Source organism: Charadrius vociferus, unplaced genomic scaffold (genome assembly GCF_000708025.1).
Source record: "Charadrius vociferus isolate BGI_N301 unplaced genomic scaffold, ASM70802v2 scaffold75, whole genome shotgun sequence".
NCBI lineage: Eukaryota > Metazoa > Chordata > Aves > Charadriiformes > Charadriidae > Charadrius > Charadrius vociferus.
The window spans coordinates 330612-346946 of record NW_009648545.1 but is presented as its reverse complement, the minus strand read 5'-3'; the positions used below and the strand labels follow the sequence as shown (position 1 = coordinate 346946).

At 43.6% G+C, this 16335-nt stretch overlaps 1 protein-coding gene across 1 annotated transcript in view; it reads right to left on the bottom strand.

Annotated features, from left to right (window-relative positions):
* Nucleotides 1–6889, bottom strand: part of KLHL14 (kelch-like family member 14) — a 112272-nt gene extending 105383 nt beyond the window's left edge. The window contains exon 1 of the mRNA XM_009885975.1: nucleotides 6806–6889. Coding sequence (XP_009884277.1) covers nucleotides 6806–6889 — 84 coding nt within the window. The remainder of the gene's footprint in view (nucleotides 1–6805) is intronic.
* Between the last annotated feature and the right edge of the window lie 9446 nt (nucleotides 6890–16335).

The window sequence follows — 16335 nt, the reverse complement described above, 5'->3', positions numbered from 1 at the left end:
GAATGAGATGGAAACTTTAAAATAAACATTTGTAATATAAAAGGGTGGAAGCATTGAAGAAATCTCTCTCTTTTTCATTTAGGGAAAATAGTAGATCTATAGTCATATGACATGAAACTGTAAGGCTGATGGTAAAACAAAACCAATGTGGCACATGCTAAATACGTTAAAACTGGTTAAAAAATATGTCTGAAAATGTAATTATAAGCAACAATCACTACTGACTGTGTTTGTTGCTAGTGTGGTTCTGCAGGGATTGGTTCTTGGCTGTATATCATTTAACATTACCAGTGACATGGAAGAAAACATAAAATCATTACGATAAAGTTTGCAAACGACGTGACATTTGGGGCCATGTTAAATAATGACCTGGGGAGATCTCTGCTGCAGGAGGGTCTGATTGTTAGGACAATGGGCACAAACAAACAGTTTAATTTCAGCAAAGATGTATGTGCAGCATCTGGGGGGAAAACACTTGAAAGAGAGGGGGCATCTTCATAACAGAGGCAGTGAAAAAGATGGGAATCGTGATGACTGGTCAACTGGGCGTGAACTCCTGTCTGGTCCTGCACACGGTGTGGGCTCTGAGTGTATAAACAGGAGACTATGCTGTGACAGAGGAATTTGGTTATGTCAGCCATAATGCTGTCCGTGTCCTGTTTATGTGCCCACAACTCAGACAGGTTGATACCAAGCTGTAGGTGGAACATGGAAGAACGTCAAAGATAATTAGAAGTAAGTGAGAAAACAGGCCTTATTAAAAAGGGGCTTAAGGAGCTAAGTCTACTTACCTTGTCAGGATGGAGGTCAAAGATGTTTCTGAATGACAGAAAATTGATGCTAGATGGGTCCTCAGACTTCTAGTCATAAATACAACAGCTGCTGAGGCCGAAGCTGGAACCTTAACATTTATAAAGCTAAACTGTGAATGAATGACTTTGCAGTAATGATCAATTTGGTCAGTCTGTCCCAAATAAAAAACATCTTTTTCTGTCTTCTTGACGTTGAGTGCTGTTGATTTTGCTGTTCAGCGTGATAGATTCATTGCAAAGCTAGGTCCAGAGCTAAAGGTAGAACGTTCGGGAATGGAAGGTTTAACAAGTCCTACTAATAAGCCCATTATTTCAATTTCCTAAGCAGGCTACTGTAGATCTTACTCTGCCTGGGAGCTGGATAAAAACAGCCAGTTAATGTACTAAAGGTCAAAATTTCAGAAGTGCTCTACAAATGCATTACAACCAACTATTAATAATTCTCTCCTTTTTTTAAGGGGTCTGGTCATGTCCAAGGGAATGCCAGCTACATTTTTCTTAATGTATGAGCACAAGTTACACATAACAACCTAACAACACAATACTGCCTCTTTAATGCTAATCTATTCCTTGCAATCTACTAGATACATGTAGAATCATTGGTGTGTATCAAGAGAGCAAAATCAGATTCTGAAAATATCTGAAAGGATGCACTAGAGTGTACATAATAATGTATTTTAATCTGCCAGGCCTTAAAATTAATCATGAATTCCCACAGAGATTTTAATAATTTTGAGATGATGTTTTTTTTCATATAGTGATATTCTTGGACAGAGTTCTTGAAATGCTACATGGAAATGGGTGGGGGAGGGAAAAATGGGGGCCATTTTTCAATTACCGGGTTAGCTAAGATACAGATACGAGAGCTACTGTTTAATTGGTTGTTTTATTCTTTTTCTTCCACCTAATAGATAATCAGTAAGGTACCTCAAACACAAACTTTTATCACACCATAAAGTTCGCATACAGCATAAAGTTTATCTCTTTGGGCATATACTTAAGGGAACAATTCTCATCAGCAAATGCATGCACTGAAGGACTTGAAACTTCCTGGGGAAGTTGGAAGGCCCTGGTGTTTGAGTGATGAGGTTAACAGGGGCTCCACACTCTGGAGCTTCCCCTCGAGTTGTTATTAGGCACAGATCCTAAAATACACCTTTAGGATCTCATCTTATGTTTTGTCCTAAACATTTTTGCCTCTTCATGAAAAACAATGTCATGGTTCCTCATGGCTTCCAGTCACCCGGGGACATAGTTTTGGTCCAAATACCTGCATTTCCTGATATTAAATATATTTCAACAGAGCCACTTTGCACAGTCACAACAGAAACATTATAACTCCCACAAACCCAAGTGATTTTTTTTTTAAAATGCTCTTTCTTTGACATGTGACCATGAATAAAGTATGGTAAACAGCATCGGTATTGCAGAAGGTCTATGATTTTCAGGGGCAGAACAAAGGTATTATTCCAAAACTACTATTGAATTCAGCAAACCAAGGTATTTTTAATACATGTGGAATTAAACCAAGAGCTAAAAGGTTACTGTGCACCCCTGTTACTGTTCCTTGTGAGATATTCATGTCATAAGGGACCAAGCATGATGAGCAAAATACATTTAACTCCTTAAGAAAAAAAAAAACTTGTAATTTTTTTAATTAAAGAATATTACTTATGTTCCACCATTTATATGAATTTTGCACAGCTGTTTGCACTAATATGCGTTAAAATGGGTAATTACCACAGCAATCATGGTATGATACAACACTCTTGCTCTATTTTAAATATATAGCCCTGCTTTTATCTTTCTTGTACCCACAGACACACCTGGTTTTCTGCTGTTTTGCTTGTTTATTTGTTCCTTTCTACTAGTTGGTGCCAACAAATACTTCAGACACTGAATATTTGACACATTTCTGGGTCTTGTGTTAACAGCTTCTGGGCTATGTTTTTGTTTCCCTGTTTTAATGGTTAGGAGAAGCAAGAGCCAAACAGAATAGTGATGTTTATGATGAGAGGGGAGATGAAGGGGTCGAGGAAAGCTGGGAATAGCTGAAGTGTGTCTGACACAGCAGTTTCTCTTCTGTATCACTATTTTATTTTTATGAGGCTGCAGCAAATTGATAGCTTCTGATACCATAGTCAATAAAACGTTGTGTAAATTCCAGCGATGGGCTGGAAAAAGATTGAATTAAAAGGGAGGTATTGGGTCACATCCATATTTCAAGTCATTTCTGTGCTGCCTTATCCCAGTACCTGGGGGAAGCAGTTTCTTCACAACTAACCACCCAATTAGTACCTGCTGAGCACCCGATGCTTGATTTTCTTCTAACTGCCCCCTCTTTCTATGCCAACCAATTTCCTAACAGTTTCCATTTCACCCTGTAGCAGAACTTTTTTCAGAAAGTTTGGACAAGTCACAAAAGGTGAATTTAGAAACAAAATTATTCTGAAACCTTCTCAATCCTGGAAAATGTTCTTTTGTAAACATGGTGTGGTAGTCTGTTTAGCCGAAATTATTGCTACAGTTGTATTATTGTTTCTATCAGGAAGAAGTTTTCTGTAGGATCACGGGATAGGTGAGAAGGGTCACAGGTCAGAAGGGACCTCAGCAGGTCTCTTGTCCAACCTTCTTCTTCAGCCAAGCTCAGCCACGAGCTCAGATCAGGCGCTTGGGGATTTCTCTGGTCAGGTCTTGTAAAGCTCCAAGTGTGGAGACTGCCCAACCTCCCTGGGCAGCCTGTGCCACTGCCTCACTGTGTTCCCAGGGAAATTTTTTACCTTATATCAGCATCTCTTACTTTCTACTTGTGCCTCTTACCTCTCATTTTCTCACCATGCACCATTATAAAGAGACCAGCTCCGTTTTCTTGATGACTTCCCCATAGGTACTGAAGGGCTGCAGTTAGCTGCCCCTGAAGCTGTCTCATCTCCAGGCTGAACAAGCCCTGCTCCCACAGCCTCTCCTCAAAGGGCAAGTGCTCCAGCCCTAGCTACCCTGGTGGCCTCTGCTAAACTTGCTGCAGTTTGATGATGTCTTTCCTGTACCAGAGGGCCCGGTATCAGGGAACAGGCAAGTATAGGGTGCACGTTTTCACCAGTGTATGAAAAAGCTGACAAATTTCAAGGACGACAAGCACTTGTGTAGCACCGTGACCTGCTGCACAGCTGAGCAGCTGCTGTTTTACTGCTTTGGGCCAGGAGGGAGAAGAGCAGCAGTGCTCTATGATGCCATGATCACTTTTCCCTCACCTTGGCAGAGGTTTGCTGCTTCCTTAGTCTACCCCATTACCGAGAGCTCTGGCCATCTTGCCCACAGATACCATTAGTTTCACTAATCTAAACCATCCATTGCCACTGCGCAGAGACCAAGGAGATCTCCATCGTACTACTTCAGCAGTGTCTGTACTGGTAATTAAATCAGAGCCAGGGTTCTGGCTCAAGCACTACCCACTCCTGTCCTCACTGTTTCAACGCTCTCTGCCATGAGGGCTACGCCAGCGAGTGCTCTCCCAGGCAGTCCCCCAGCATAGCTGAAGGGTTGTCATGAGCCAGAGGCCATTCCTGGGTACAGCCATGCTGTCCTGGATGGACAAGAGAGCGGAGAGAGTCCAGGTGTGTGGATGCAAGCTGTGCCATGCCACGTGGCTGTGAGACTGGAGAACAGCCCATGGCCTGTTTTGTTCAGAATACAGATTTTGCATTCATCCTGAGTCCTAGCAGCCTTCTTCGTGTTGTCCCACACAAGCTTTCTTTGGCCTCTTACTGCAATAAACCAACCCTACCCCTTACTTGCATCAAGTTCAGCTGTAAAAAATGTGACCAGAGCAAATAATATAGAGTTGAGATTCAGGTGAACAGGATAGCTATTACATGGCGCTGTCAAACACTCTGGGGCCATTCACCACCTCAAGTCTAACCTCTGCCGTCTCTAAGATCTCTACAGTCTCTAACAACCTCTAGTTAGAGGATCGCTCCTGCCTGCTTACAGGAGATTTGGCAGAACAGGAAATTTTCTAGATCACAAAGACACTCTCCTGCATCCTCAGCTGGCCTGAGTGATAAATTGATGAGCTGGCCATGGGTGATGAGTTTTTTGTTTTTTTTTTCTCCAAATAATGTAGAAATGAATACACCCAATTTACAAAAAAAAAACCCACCCAAAAAAAAGCCACCCAAAAACCCAACCCCACATCTTCACCCTTGAGGATTGTACTGGAGAATTCCAGAGGTGATGTTTTCTGCCATCTACCTGACCACACTGTAAACCTACTACCGCTGCCTGTCTTTTTGTACTTTTGTAAGGCAAAGAAGAACAACAAAAATCTTAGAAGGACTAAGATGGGGCTCTGTGGACTGTCTCTGCATTTGGGTTTATTCAATTCTATATGATTTGGAGAAAAAAAAATTGCATCCTTCAGCTGATTTAGAAAAAGCCTTAGTGTTCATAATTACATTAATTTGATAGACTACTAGAGTGAAATATATTTATAACTTCCCCTGCAAGTGATGGTGCTCATAATACTAAAATGCAGTTTACACTTTATACAGCACCTTTTATGGAGAAGGACTCCAAAGTGTTTATAAACACAAAGAAACAGAAACAAATACGACTCTGCTTACCATTGAAATGAAACCCGGAGCCAGAGGTAAGTATGCAGCAATGCACAACAGAAGAGGACTTTCTGACGAACATAAAGAAAAATTTTGCACCTACCACAAACTGCAAGGGGAATTTAGCTAAGCAAAATGAAATTCCCTAACTCAGCATCTGGAAAGGACATCCTGCTTATGTACTTTTCCTCCTGGAAAAATGTCTCATTTCTGGCTCTTCGCACTCAGCCTTTTAGACCATGCTGACTCACCATGAGCAGTGGAACTTGGAGGAGGTAATACGGGTGAAACCAATGGGATTCAATAGAAATTACTCTGAATAACAGATGAGATTTACTAGAGAATTATTTAAATTCTGGAGAACTGAAAAGCTAACCTATTGAACCAAGCAGCATTTATATCACACACTTCTTCTAGTACGACATAGGGCGACGTAAACGCCCTGTGGAAAGAGGCATGACTATGTCAGATTTTTCCAGAAGAGCAGCATTAAGAAACCCATACATAACTACCTCAACACTCATTACGATGCCACTGCTAACACCTTCATGATCCTGTCCTCACCAGCGATCATTACCACTGCTCACACCACTCCACGCTGCACTGCTGGGAACGCTGGGAGCGTGTCTGACACACTGGGAAGGGTCCTTGCAGGCAGGCAGGCGGCCTGGGGAATATCCCAGGCATCACAGCAGCATTCGTTATGGCAAAGGTTTAAATGGCAACTAGAGTGGAGGCGCTGCTGTACCCCGTATGCTGCAATGCCATGGCTGGTGTTGAGCAAGGAACCCACCGTGAAATATTTGAAATACGTCTGTAACAAGCCAAACTGTAACCGCTGTGTAATCATTCTTAAGAGCTAAGCAATTTTTAAAATAACAGCTATGAGTAGCATTTATGATTCTTTTACTAATGCATGTTTAGTAATTAGTCTTTGCAATTAATGTGATATTTACTGAATTGCTAACATTTCATCTTTTTAATTAAACACCTCTTTAACCAAAGCAAGGTGTATTCCAACGTATCCAAATGAAGCACGTAGCACTGTGTAACTCATCAAAAAAGGTGGATGTTTATTAGTGAACTCAGGTATCTAAACCTGTCAGACTGCTTGCTTTTGCATCTTGTGTGGATGCTGTGCCTCTATTGCCAAGAAAAAGGCAAGTATAAAGGACATCAGAATAAAAGCAGAAAGAGTGATGGTGAGAGAAGAAGATATGTTAACAGAATTCTCCAAGAGATTCTCCTCCTTGCCTCAATTATATCCACCAAAGTAATTCACAAACAGACGTCATGTCAGACAGACAGAGTATTTTGTATTACAATTTAATACATTATTTATTGTTTGTTTAAAAGTGAGGGGCCTAACTTCCATATTACCTGGCCTTTTGCATTCACACCTTCAATGTCACATTCGCATAGTTTTGTATGTTGTAATAGGGAATACCTGTTTTCTTTCTCCATTTTGTCCCTCTTTTCTCAAGCTTCTCTCCTTTCCCATGGGGAGATGTTAGCTCAGCAGCAGGCTGTGGAAAGCCAAGGTGGCACGCTGCTGAGGGAGCTCGAAGCAGCAGTCATATCCATCTTGGATGCCATGGATAAAAGCAAGATAGCAAGTGTCAAGAGGGGACAGGACATCATCTCAGCAAGCTGGGCAGGGGACGTGCCCATGAGGTTGGCATTGCTGCTGAGCGGATTGGCTGGACGGGCAGACACCACAAGGGCTGGCACCCTCAGTGCCACTGGGGGCAGCCGTGTAGGGGGACAGTGGTGGGACTCTTGTCGCACTTGGTGGCCCCCATGGCATTTGTCCCTCCTGTTGGTCTTGTGCGGCGATTGTGTTGGGAATGTAGAGCCCTGTAGACCACCTGGTGAGCTGCCAGGTCTCCACCAAGAAGTGAAGAGTCAGGACATGCCCTGCACGGCTTCTGGCTATGTGTGTGTGTCTCCCAGCAGTGGGTCCCATGGGGACTCCAGCTGTGTGCCATGACTTGTGGGAAGAGGCTGGCAGAGATGCTGGCAGACCTTGTCCCCGCCGGCAGCCAGCCCATGGAAAGACATGGGCTCTCCCAAGCCCTGTGCAACACGATTTGTTGTTTTCCTCTTTCAGCCTTGTAAGTATGTGAAGGGCCTTTGCCTGTGGTTCTTCTGAGCCCAGAGAGAAACCCAAGGAGCTGCAGCCTCCAAGTAGCACCTGAGACTTAGGAGCACAAAGTCATACACGACCAGACTGAGAGCATTTTCTGCTGAGATGGTACACAAGCAAACATGGTATTTATTTGGTATTTTACATGGGTGGGTCGACTTGGCACGGCAGAATTTTCCTCCTGTCTGCCAGCGATCAAGCTCAGCTTACCTTTCCCTGGGGAAAAGGAAAGCCCCTGGGTCCCTGTGGGGCAGGGAAGAGCCACAGAGAAATGGCAGTTTGCTCTTTTCTCCCTCTCCCCTCAGCTTTTTTTTCCTGCAGCAAGTTAATAAGGGGAGCAGATGATCAGCATAGGATGGTTTCCAGGCTAATTGTCAGGAAAGCAAAGAGCTCAGCCCAAGCTCCACTACACCGGGTCCTGCTGCCACCATCAGCACTGCCCAAAGAAGAGGGCAGTAGCTAGTCTTACTAATACCTTAACCTCAGTCGTATCCTTCACCCCATTCATAGCAAAGGGGCTGTGGCATCGGTGCCAGGTAGGAATGTCCTGGAACTACAGGAGAGGAGGAAAGGTGCTTTTGCAGCATGATGCTGCTGTGCAACGGGGGTGCCAAGAGACAAATAGCATAGGCTGTTCATGTGCTCTCTGAAGCTCACCGCAGGCACAGGCACACACATCTCGGTGCACAGACAGAGATACGCCCTGAAACTCAGGAAAATGCGCATTGTCTTTTTCCTGGTGCCCTTGGCTGGCTGGGAGCTGAGGTTGGGGAGAGCAAGGCAGCTCCCCAGTGAAAGAGCCCCTGCAGCTGCCTGTCCTTAATATGGAGAAAACAACACTGACCACGTGCTCTCCCCACCCAAATTCTTCACTGGGGGGCTTAGGGGAGACTTGGCTCCCTGCCGCATACTGTGGTGTCGTCCCTGCCTGTTGGCAAGGGTTCAGCCTGCATTTGAAGCTGGAGAAGCGAAAAGCAGCAGAAGCACAAGTTCTTGTAACTTCTCTTGTGTGTGCTGGTGGATACCTCCAGCGCGTCAAACCTCTGAGTTGGATCCTAAGCCCTGAATAAGTCAGCCTTTTAGACTATCTGTTCTTTGGCCTTTCCAATGATTTTGCAATCCGAGGGTGAGCATTTCTGAGGAGCCACTGAGCCTTCTCCAAGGATAATCAGGGTCGCTCTCAGGTGCATCCCTTCTGTTCTCCAGGATTTTATTTTTCCCTGTGGCATGTAAGAGTGACTCTTACATCCTTATGCTGGGAGCAAGGAATCTGCATCTCATCTAACCTTGGAACTATTTGTAGCGTCTTCTACAAAATTATTAATTGGACAAATTTCACCAGTATTAAGAACGTAGGATTCGCAGGAAATTCAAAATTTATGATCAGATTTTAAAAAAGCATAACGAATAGACAGTTAGTGCAATTTTGTTATAGAATTTTATTCTTTATTCAAACTGCAATACAATGGTTTTTAATAATTTCTGACAGGAATTTTCCTAGTCTCAATACTTTTTAATCAACACCCATGGAATGGGCAAAATAACACATATTTCAAAAACATTCCCTGAAGTCATCCACTTTCAAGTGTTAATTTGAGGTCATAACCCAATATTATTTGTGTCTTACTTAAATCAGTCTTTAATAACATATTTATTTTCCAAAATTTTGAAAGTAATCTGCAGTTATTATGGAGGAATATTGAGTATCCCTAGTAGATGATCTTTATAGAAATTATTTCAAGGGTGAAAACACTTTGTGAGTTTTCTTACATACACTGTCCTGCTGATGATCATCCGGTCTGTCAAAACACCCTTTGTCTGTCACAGTATCAGTACCATGAACATTTTGGTGTAGCCATAAACCAGTTACTGGTTTTTAAAGTTACTCAATGTCAGCAATGACTTTTCAGCACTTTGGCTTTGAAGGGCTACCTATGACCTGAGGTAACTGAAGTCCAGGACTTCAGGACTTTAGAGGATTAGAGGATTTTTATGCAACAACGTGATTACTACTGTAATCCTGAGTCTCCAAACCTATAAGTACGTGCTCAGATGTAAGTCCACAAGTATCATCGTCTTTAATGGGACCATTTGTGTGCCTAAAAATCAATCATGTATACACATGAAGAATTGGAATCACAATAACAGAAAACAGATGCAATGATTAATTACTCAATTGAAAGTTTTTCATAAATAGTGTGTCTGACAACTCTATAAATCCATTGAAATCTGTGTTAACAATAAATGATCAAAGCCTAATACTAAGAGTGTAGCCTAATTGGTAGGACAGAAAGTGATAAATTCAATAGGTATTAATGAAGACTACACTTAGACATTGGGAAAACCTTTCTGGAAACAAGAGCAGTGAAGTGTAGTCACAAATTGTGCAGGGAAATTATGGAGTTGCCAGCACTGGGGAATTGTAAAGAAGAGGTCAGGCAAATTTTCCAGGTTTTTTTCTGGTTTCACTCCTCCATCCTGTGGGAGAGAAGCAGACAAGGTGATCTCTGGAGCTCTTCTACCTGGCAGGCTGGTGAGTGATTAATATGGCATCCTTGTATGCTTTTACATTAATTAGTCCTGGATCAGTTTAGGAGCAGATCCCCAGATTGTCAAGGTCAGATGTGAAGCAGGCAAAGCACACAGCTGCACTCCTATAGATCTGGTCTGAAAGCACAACACAATGTTTATACCAGCTTTGTGCAGGAAAACAGGCAATGTCTAATCCAGTATAAAATTAGAGCAGTATGTAAGCACCTGATACATCATGATCTAGGTTAAGTTGAATTTGTGAACGAATTTGAAGCAACTGAATGAACTTGTGCTGGCTCAGTGTCTTGTGTTATGGTGGGTGTGATGCAGTTCCAAATACTTTAGAACCAGATATGAAACTGTGTCTTCAGGATAAACAAACACCATAACACGTTGGAGAAGTGAAATATCTCTCAGTCTTTTGACAATGATTCCTTATAACGTGCCAGGGACAGCATGAGAAGCTACTTGGCACCATTTTGTCCCAAGAAGGGCTACTCTGAGAATGAGCTGTAGAACGGTTTCTATACCTTGGAGACTATTTTCTCTGAACATATTAGCTGATCTAAGATCTAATTGATGGACTAATTTCTTTGAATAATTATCACTACAACAATACCACTGCCAGAATGACAGACCTTCCACCGAGAATACCCTGCCTCCAAATGCTGCAACTCTCTCCTGAGTCCCACCAAGAGACATGGCCATTGCAAACAGGAGTCGGTGGTAAAGGTAGGACAAGAACTTAATTATCGATACTATGACACTTCAAACCATGCAAATATTTTCAAGAAGAAAGGTCAAACTGATTGGAAGCCACACAGAATAGCCTTGAGGGCAGGCCTTGATCAACAGGAGGGGCTCTGCATGATGTGTTGGTTGTGAGCTGTGGTGCTGTATTTGGACTGCATCAGTTATTGTCATGGGTCTGTCTTGGGCAAGCATGGGCTAGTTGTCTGGAAACCTTGGACCGCCTGTATACTAAAAAAGGATGAGGAACTCAGTATGTAGACCACATGCCTCTCACACTACTGGTAGAATCCTTATAAAATATAGGATAAGCTTTATGACTAGCTCCTTGGAAATTGTTGCTTTGTTGTACAGTATAGTTAATTCTTACCTCAATTCAGCTTTCTCAGAACTGCTTTTCTGGTTCACTCAGAACTTGTGGGTAGAAGATTATTAGACCTTGATCTAGTGGAGTGGGGAGTTGGACATCATCAACACATGGATAACACCAGAGCCTCCATTGCCTCCAGTGGCATCCTACAGAGCAGATGTAGTCTGGAGAGGATTGATATAATGAAACTATGCAGGTCAGGCACATGGAGAAGAGGAGCAGGTTCCTGATGACCGCAGCCACACTGCAGCAATTGTGTCTCTGCCTGCTGACCCCAGTGGGAGTGTGGGAGCGGGACAAGGTGCCCAGCAGCACTAATACGTTGAAGGACATCTCCCTAGTGCCACAAGGATGCACTTCAGTCACATTTACCCACCTTTGTTGTGCGTGGTACTCACATAAAGCTGGAATGGCATCACTCTTGCTTTCTCCTTGACTTTAATAGAAATATGAGTCCAAGCAGGAGGCTACCTGTGAGTACACCTTTTCTACAAGTATAGGGAGAATGAGAGGGGCTGTGCAGTCTTTTGCTTGTGTTGTGATATTTATCCAGTATATATACAGATGTTTTCCAGATGCTTTTACCAGAAGAGTACGTCTAGTCTGTGAGGCAGAGACCCCCAAACTGCCTATAGCCAACAGTAGTGCAAAGCTCTGAGCACTTTGTCCTGGGCCTTGGACTATCCTTTAAGAAAAGAAATACACATTGTCCTTTCTGCATTCATTGCTGCTGAAGATCCGCCTCAAGTGGCAAAGGTGTCATGCCATGTTTCTTTTAAGCATTGCAGGTTTTCTGTCCCTGGGAATCAGTGCAGATGGTGTAATTTTTTTTTTTTTTTTTTTTTTTTTTATATCTCTGTCCCATCAAAGCCATTTTACAAGGCAGGCTTCAGAACACATTTAAGATATGAACCTTGATCAGGAAGCTTGCAATGCAATGAGAGAGAACAGCGAAAGGGTAGTTGGCTAAGCAGGGACACATCAGAGCGGCTCCAGAGAGACCTGAAAATGGCACCTTCAGTCCTCTGTGTGTTTATATTCCTCGCTATAAGGTCATTAGACTGTCTTGTGCAACCTAATTTTACTGACAGCTATACTCTTTTGCTTATATTTACAGCAACTGGGAGAAGAGGTAACTTGATCAAGCTGCTCAGCATCAGATCTTTTCCCCCTCCCTTATTCTATAACCCTACACCTCACTCTAGTGAATTGGGGTAACCCTGGTGGCATGGTGAAGGCAGCAGGTATACACAAGGGGTAAAAGCCCTCAATGTTTCCCAGCCAGAAATGTTCTTCTGGATGTGGGGAGAGAAAAGAGCATTTTAGCTAAGGAGTAACCAGTTTGTGGGCCCATGTTCTGGGACCGTCAATAGCAGTAGTTTTAAATACGCTCTCCTGAAATCTGCTGCAGTTCCTCTGCCTCCATTGCCCCCTCCTTTGCCTTTACTTTCTCATGTCCTCTTTCATATATCCTCTAGAGGTGCCTTGTTCCGTGCTTCTTCTCTCCCTCAGATCATCTCTTGTTCATCTCTCTAGACCAGAAAAATTTGGCTTCCAACCCTGCATAAATCTTTACAACAGATGTTTCATGCTGTCTGTTTTTCTATACCTCCTTAAGGATAACTAGACACCAGTTCAAGGCTGAGGTGACAAAAAGAGTGATCTTGTTTTTTCCCTTCAAGTGTCTCCCTGCTTTCGCTGGTTTTTATCTACACCATCAATATTCTGTTGGTCACTGTGGTGTGGGTTCATCTTTGACTTTATAGTCATTAGTCACGTCAATGCCACATCTAAACTGCTATCTGTGCAATTTCTCAAAATTTCCACCTTCCAAACCAATCTACAATGTCCTACGTGCCTTTGACCCTGGTGAGATGTGTACTACTCCCTGGCCCGAGCAAGCAGCTCCCACCACCCAGCTGCTTCATCCAAGCAAGCACTTTCTCACTTTCTCCAATATTTTTAACTAAGTAGGAAAGTGAATGTTACCTATCAGCAGATTCACTTCTTCATTTTCTTTAAGGTTTTTTTTCCCCTCGGGTACCTATAAAAATTGGCACCAATTCTACAGCTGCTCTGCTGAGAGCTCTGCCTTGCCTCTGTCTGAAAGTCCCCCACTATGCACCCTCCAGCCGTGTGCTGCCCCTCTCTTCTTAGCTTGCAGGCTCTCTGGGCTGTGATTCAGTCATAGCTCTCTGTTGGTACAGCATCTAACATAGTGGATTCAGGACATATATAGCCTGTAGGGCTGACAGTGCTGCAAAGAATTGACGGCAATGTCTGAAGAAAGTAGCAGTGTATACATTTGCAATGTAATGTCTTCGACACTACCATCTGGATCATCTTAAGGTTTAATATGCTGTATAAGTGCTCTGCAAGAGCAACTTTTAGCAAGAAGAAAAATTGTTTAGTGACACAAGTTACAGATTTCTGGAAACCAGAAAAAGGTGATGTTGAACAACTATTCTTACTACCTGCTTTTACAACATTTTTGTTCTCTTACCAGAGAAATCCTGATGTCATGAAAGAACTGAGGGCATCACCATGCAGGTTTGTATGATGTTTCTGGCTGTGCTTTGCACGCTGTTCCCTCTGTAACAGTACCATAGTTTGCTGATACGGTATTTTCGATATCCATGTCTGCACAGAGATTTCAGTCAAATTACCCCAGGAACCAGAACAGTGCATAAATAGGAATGTGAGCTCTGAAGTTTTTGCTTCTTAAGTTTATGGAAGTTCTTCAAATCATTAATAATTTTGTAAGGAATGGAGCACAAAGCATTTCTCTCCCTCTAGTCGGAGATGTGCCAGATTGCTGTTTATCTGTGATCTTCCCAGCAATCTATGAAATTTGAAGCCTGGAGTGATGCATATTTAGGTCTTGGAATCAGAAATTTCAGTTTAATGCCACTTTCTCATCAAGTGTAGAGTATGGTGTACATCTCCAGATGGCCTATACAAATGCTCTGCCGTACTTCACTCACTTTTTGAATGTCAAGCATCTCTGGGATTCAGTACATCACCAATTAGCATCTTATATCCATTTGACAGAAATGATTCCTCATTATTTCATACATTTCTTCTTTAATAATATTTGCACACTGAATTACTCTTCTGATAACAGAACGGGAAATAACTGTAAGATCAGGGACTGTTTGTAAAACATTTCTTTTCTGTGCTGTCCTGAGCTGTTCACTGGTTTAAGCTGGTGGCCATATCTGGGTTGAAGCTCTGTCAGTGGAGGGCAGTCATCTTTCAGTCTTGCACAGCACTGAACAAACACTCAGCACTTGCATTAGTAGCTTTTTTATTAAAGTATTAAAGTAGGACATACCTCAGTAGCACATGCACCCACACCCAGATCGTCTCACCCAGGAAGCAAAGAAAGCACGGAGTTCAAGAAACTGCACCTCCACTCAAAACTGCCCCCAAACACCCTACTGTCACCAATGGCTTCTCTGAAATCCACATTTACTCACAGTCCCCAAAACAATTACAGCTGCCATCGCCAGCCAGGCTGCTCTGAAATACGCCTTTGTACATGTTTGAAGAGCTGATGTGTCATGCCTTACACCAGCCTACTTTGCCCACAATATACGTGTGGCCTCCACACGCCCCTTAAAGTGTGCATGTGCACCTCTCCACATGATGCCTGAGAAAAGAACCACAAATAGACACAGCTAAGCTTATTTGACTCTTAATATTGCCATGCTAGAGCCTTTCAACTGCGTGTTTTCAAACCACAGCTGCATGTGACAGAAACCAGCTTTTGTTTAGAAACCCAAGCTGCTCACATAATCACCTGACTCCAAAAGCAAGTGATTTAAGGGAAAATCCATAAGATTTGCTACAGAGCTGGCAATGCTAGTGACATTGCAGTCCAAATCCTCCTTATGTGGGCAAGCTACGTTTAGCCTCAAAACTACTGTGCACATCCATGGATGTATAGCAGTAATTAATAACAAAAATGTTTATGTATGCTCTTCTACTGACTGCACTAGTTAGTTCTTTTACACACGTGTGAGAATGTAAAAGCTCCGTAAAGATATAAAGGAGGAAGCTGAAGAGGGCGAGAAGGAGGAATGCATCCTGAGGACAAGGAGTGACTGCAAGTCCCCAGGAAGTCACAGAGTTGATCCATGTTCTGCATTAGCCTGGTGAGAGTATGGGGACATTTGTGCATACAGCTGGGAAAGGGAATCACAGAGTCACAGGATGATAGGGGTTGGAAGGGACCTTTGGAGATCACCTAGTCCAACCCCCCTGCCAGAGCAGGGTCACCTAGAGGAGGTTGCACAGGACTGCATCCAGGCGGGTTTCTAATCTCTCCGGAGAAGGAGACCCCCACAACCTCCCTGGGCAGCCTGTTCCAGTGCTCTATCACCCTGGAATGAGACTGCTTGTATGTATTTTTAACATGTAAATATTTGCACAGTAGTGATAAAAGCAAAGGTTACTTTTCAAAAATGAAAATGGGTAGGTACCTTCTTTCTACCCTGTCTCTCACGATGAGGATGGCTGAACTTGTATGTCCTCTGCTTACAACACTCAAAATAGGTCAGGCGGACCAGCAGCCGCAAGGGGGAACAGCAGCATGTTCAGAAGAGCTGGGGGTGCCTGGGACTCTTCAACGCCCCCCACCAGCAATGTATGCAAAACCGAGGAGAAACCTCCAGCGGCCCCGTGCTCAAGTCCAGACCCCAGCCTGGGGTGATGCCCTTCATGGCATGCCCAAATCAGCTCCCCAGACCAGCTGCTCCCACCTCAATGTGCCCCAGGAGTACATGGCCACGGCACCGTTCACTCTGCAAAGCCACAGGGTGTGATCTCATTCAAGAGAGAAACGCATCTGCCAGGATTTTACAGCTGAGTTCCCCTCTCTCTCAGCCCCTCCCTGCGCAGCTCAGGTGACCTGTGGGGGCTGGTGGCACCCCACACCCCCACGTTCTGTGCACACACGTGTGGGTGCACGTGTCACACCCCAGGGATGAGGCTGGGGGCACGGCCGTCGACTGCAGGGGTGTAAATCAGTAGAGGCCTGGAGATGCTCCTTCTGCTGAGATGCAGGTCGGTCACTCCTCCCAGCTGTACAAAAAGCAAACATACCCATGC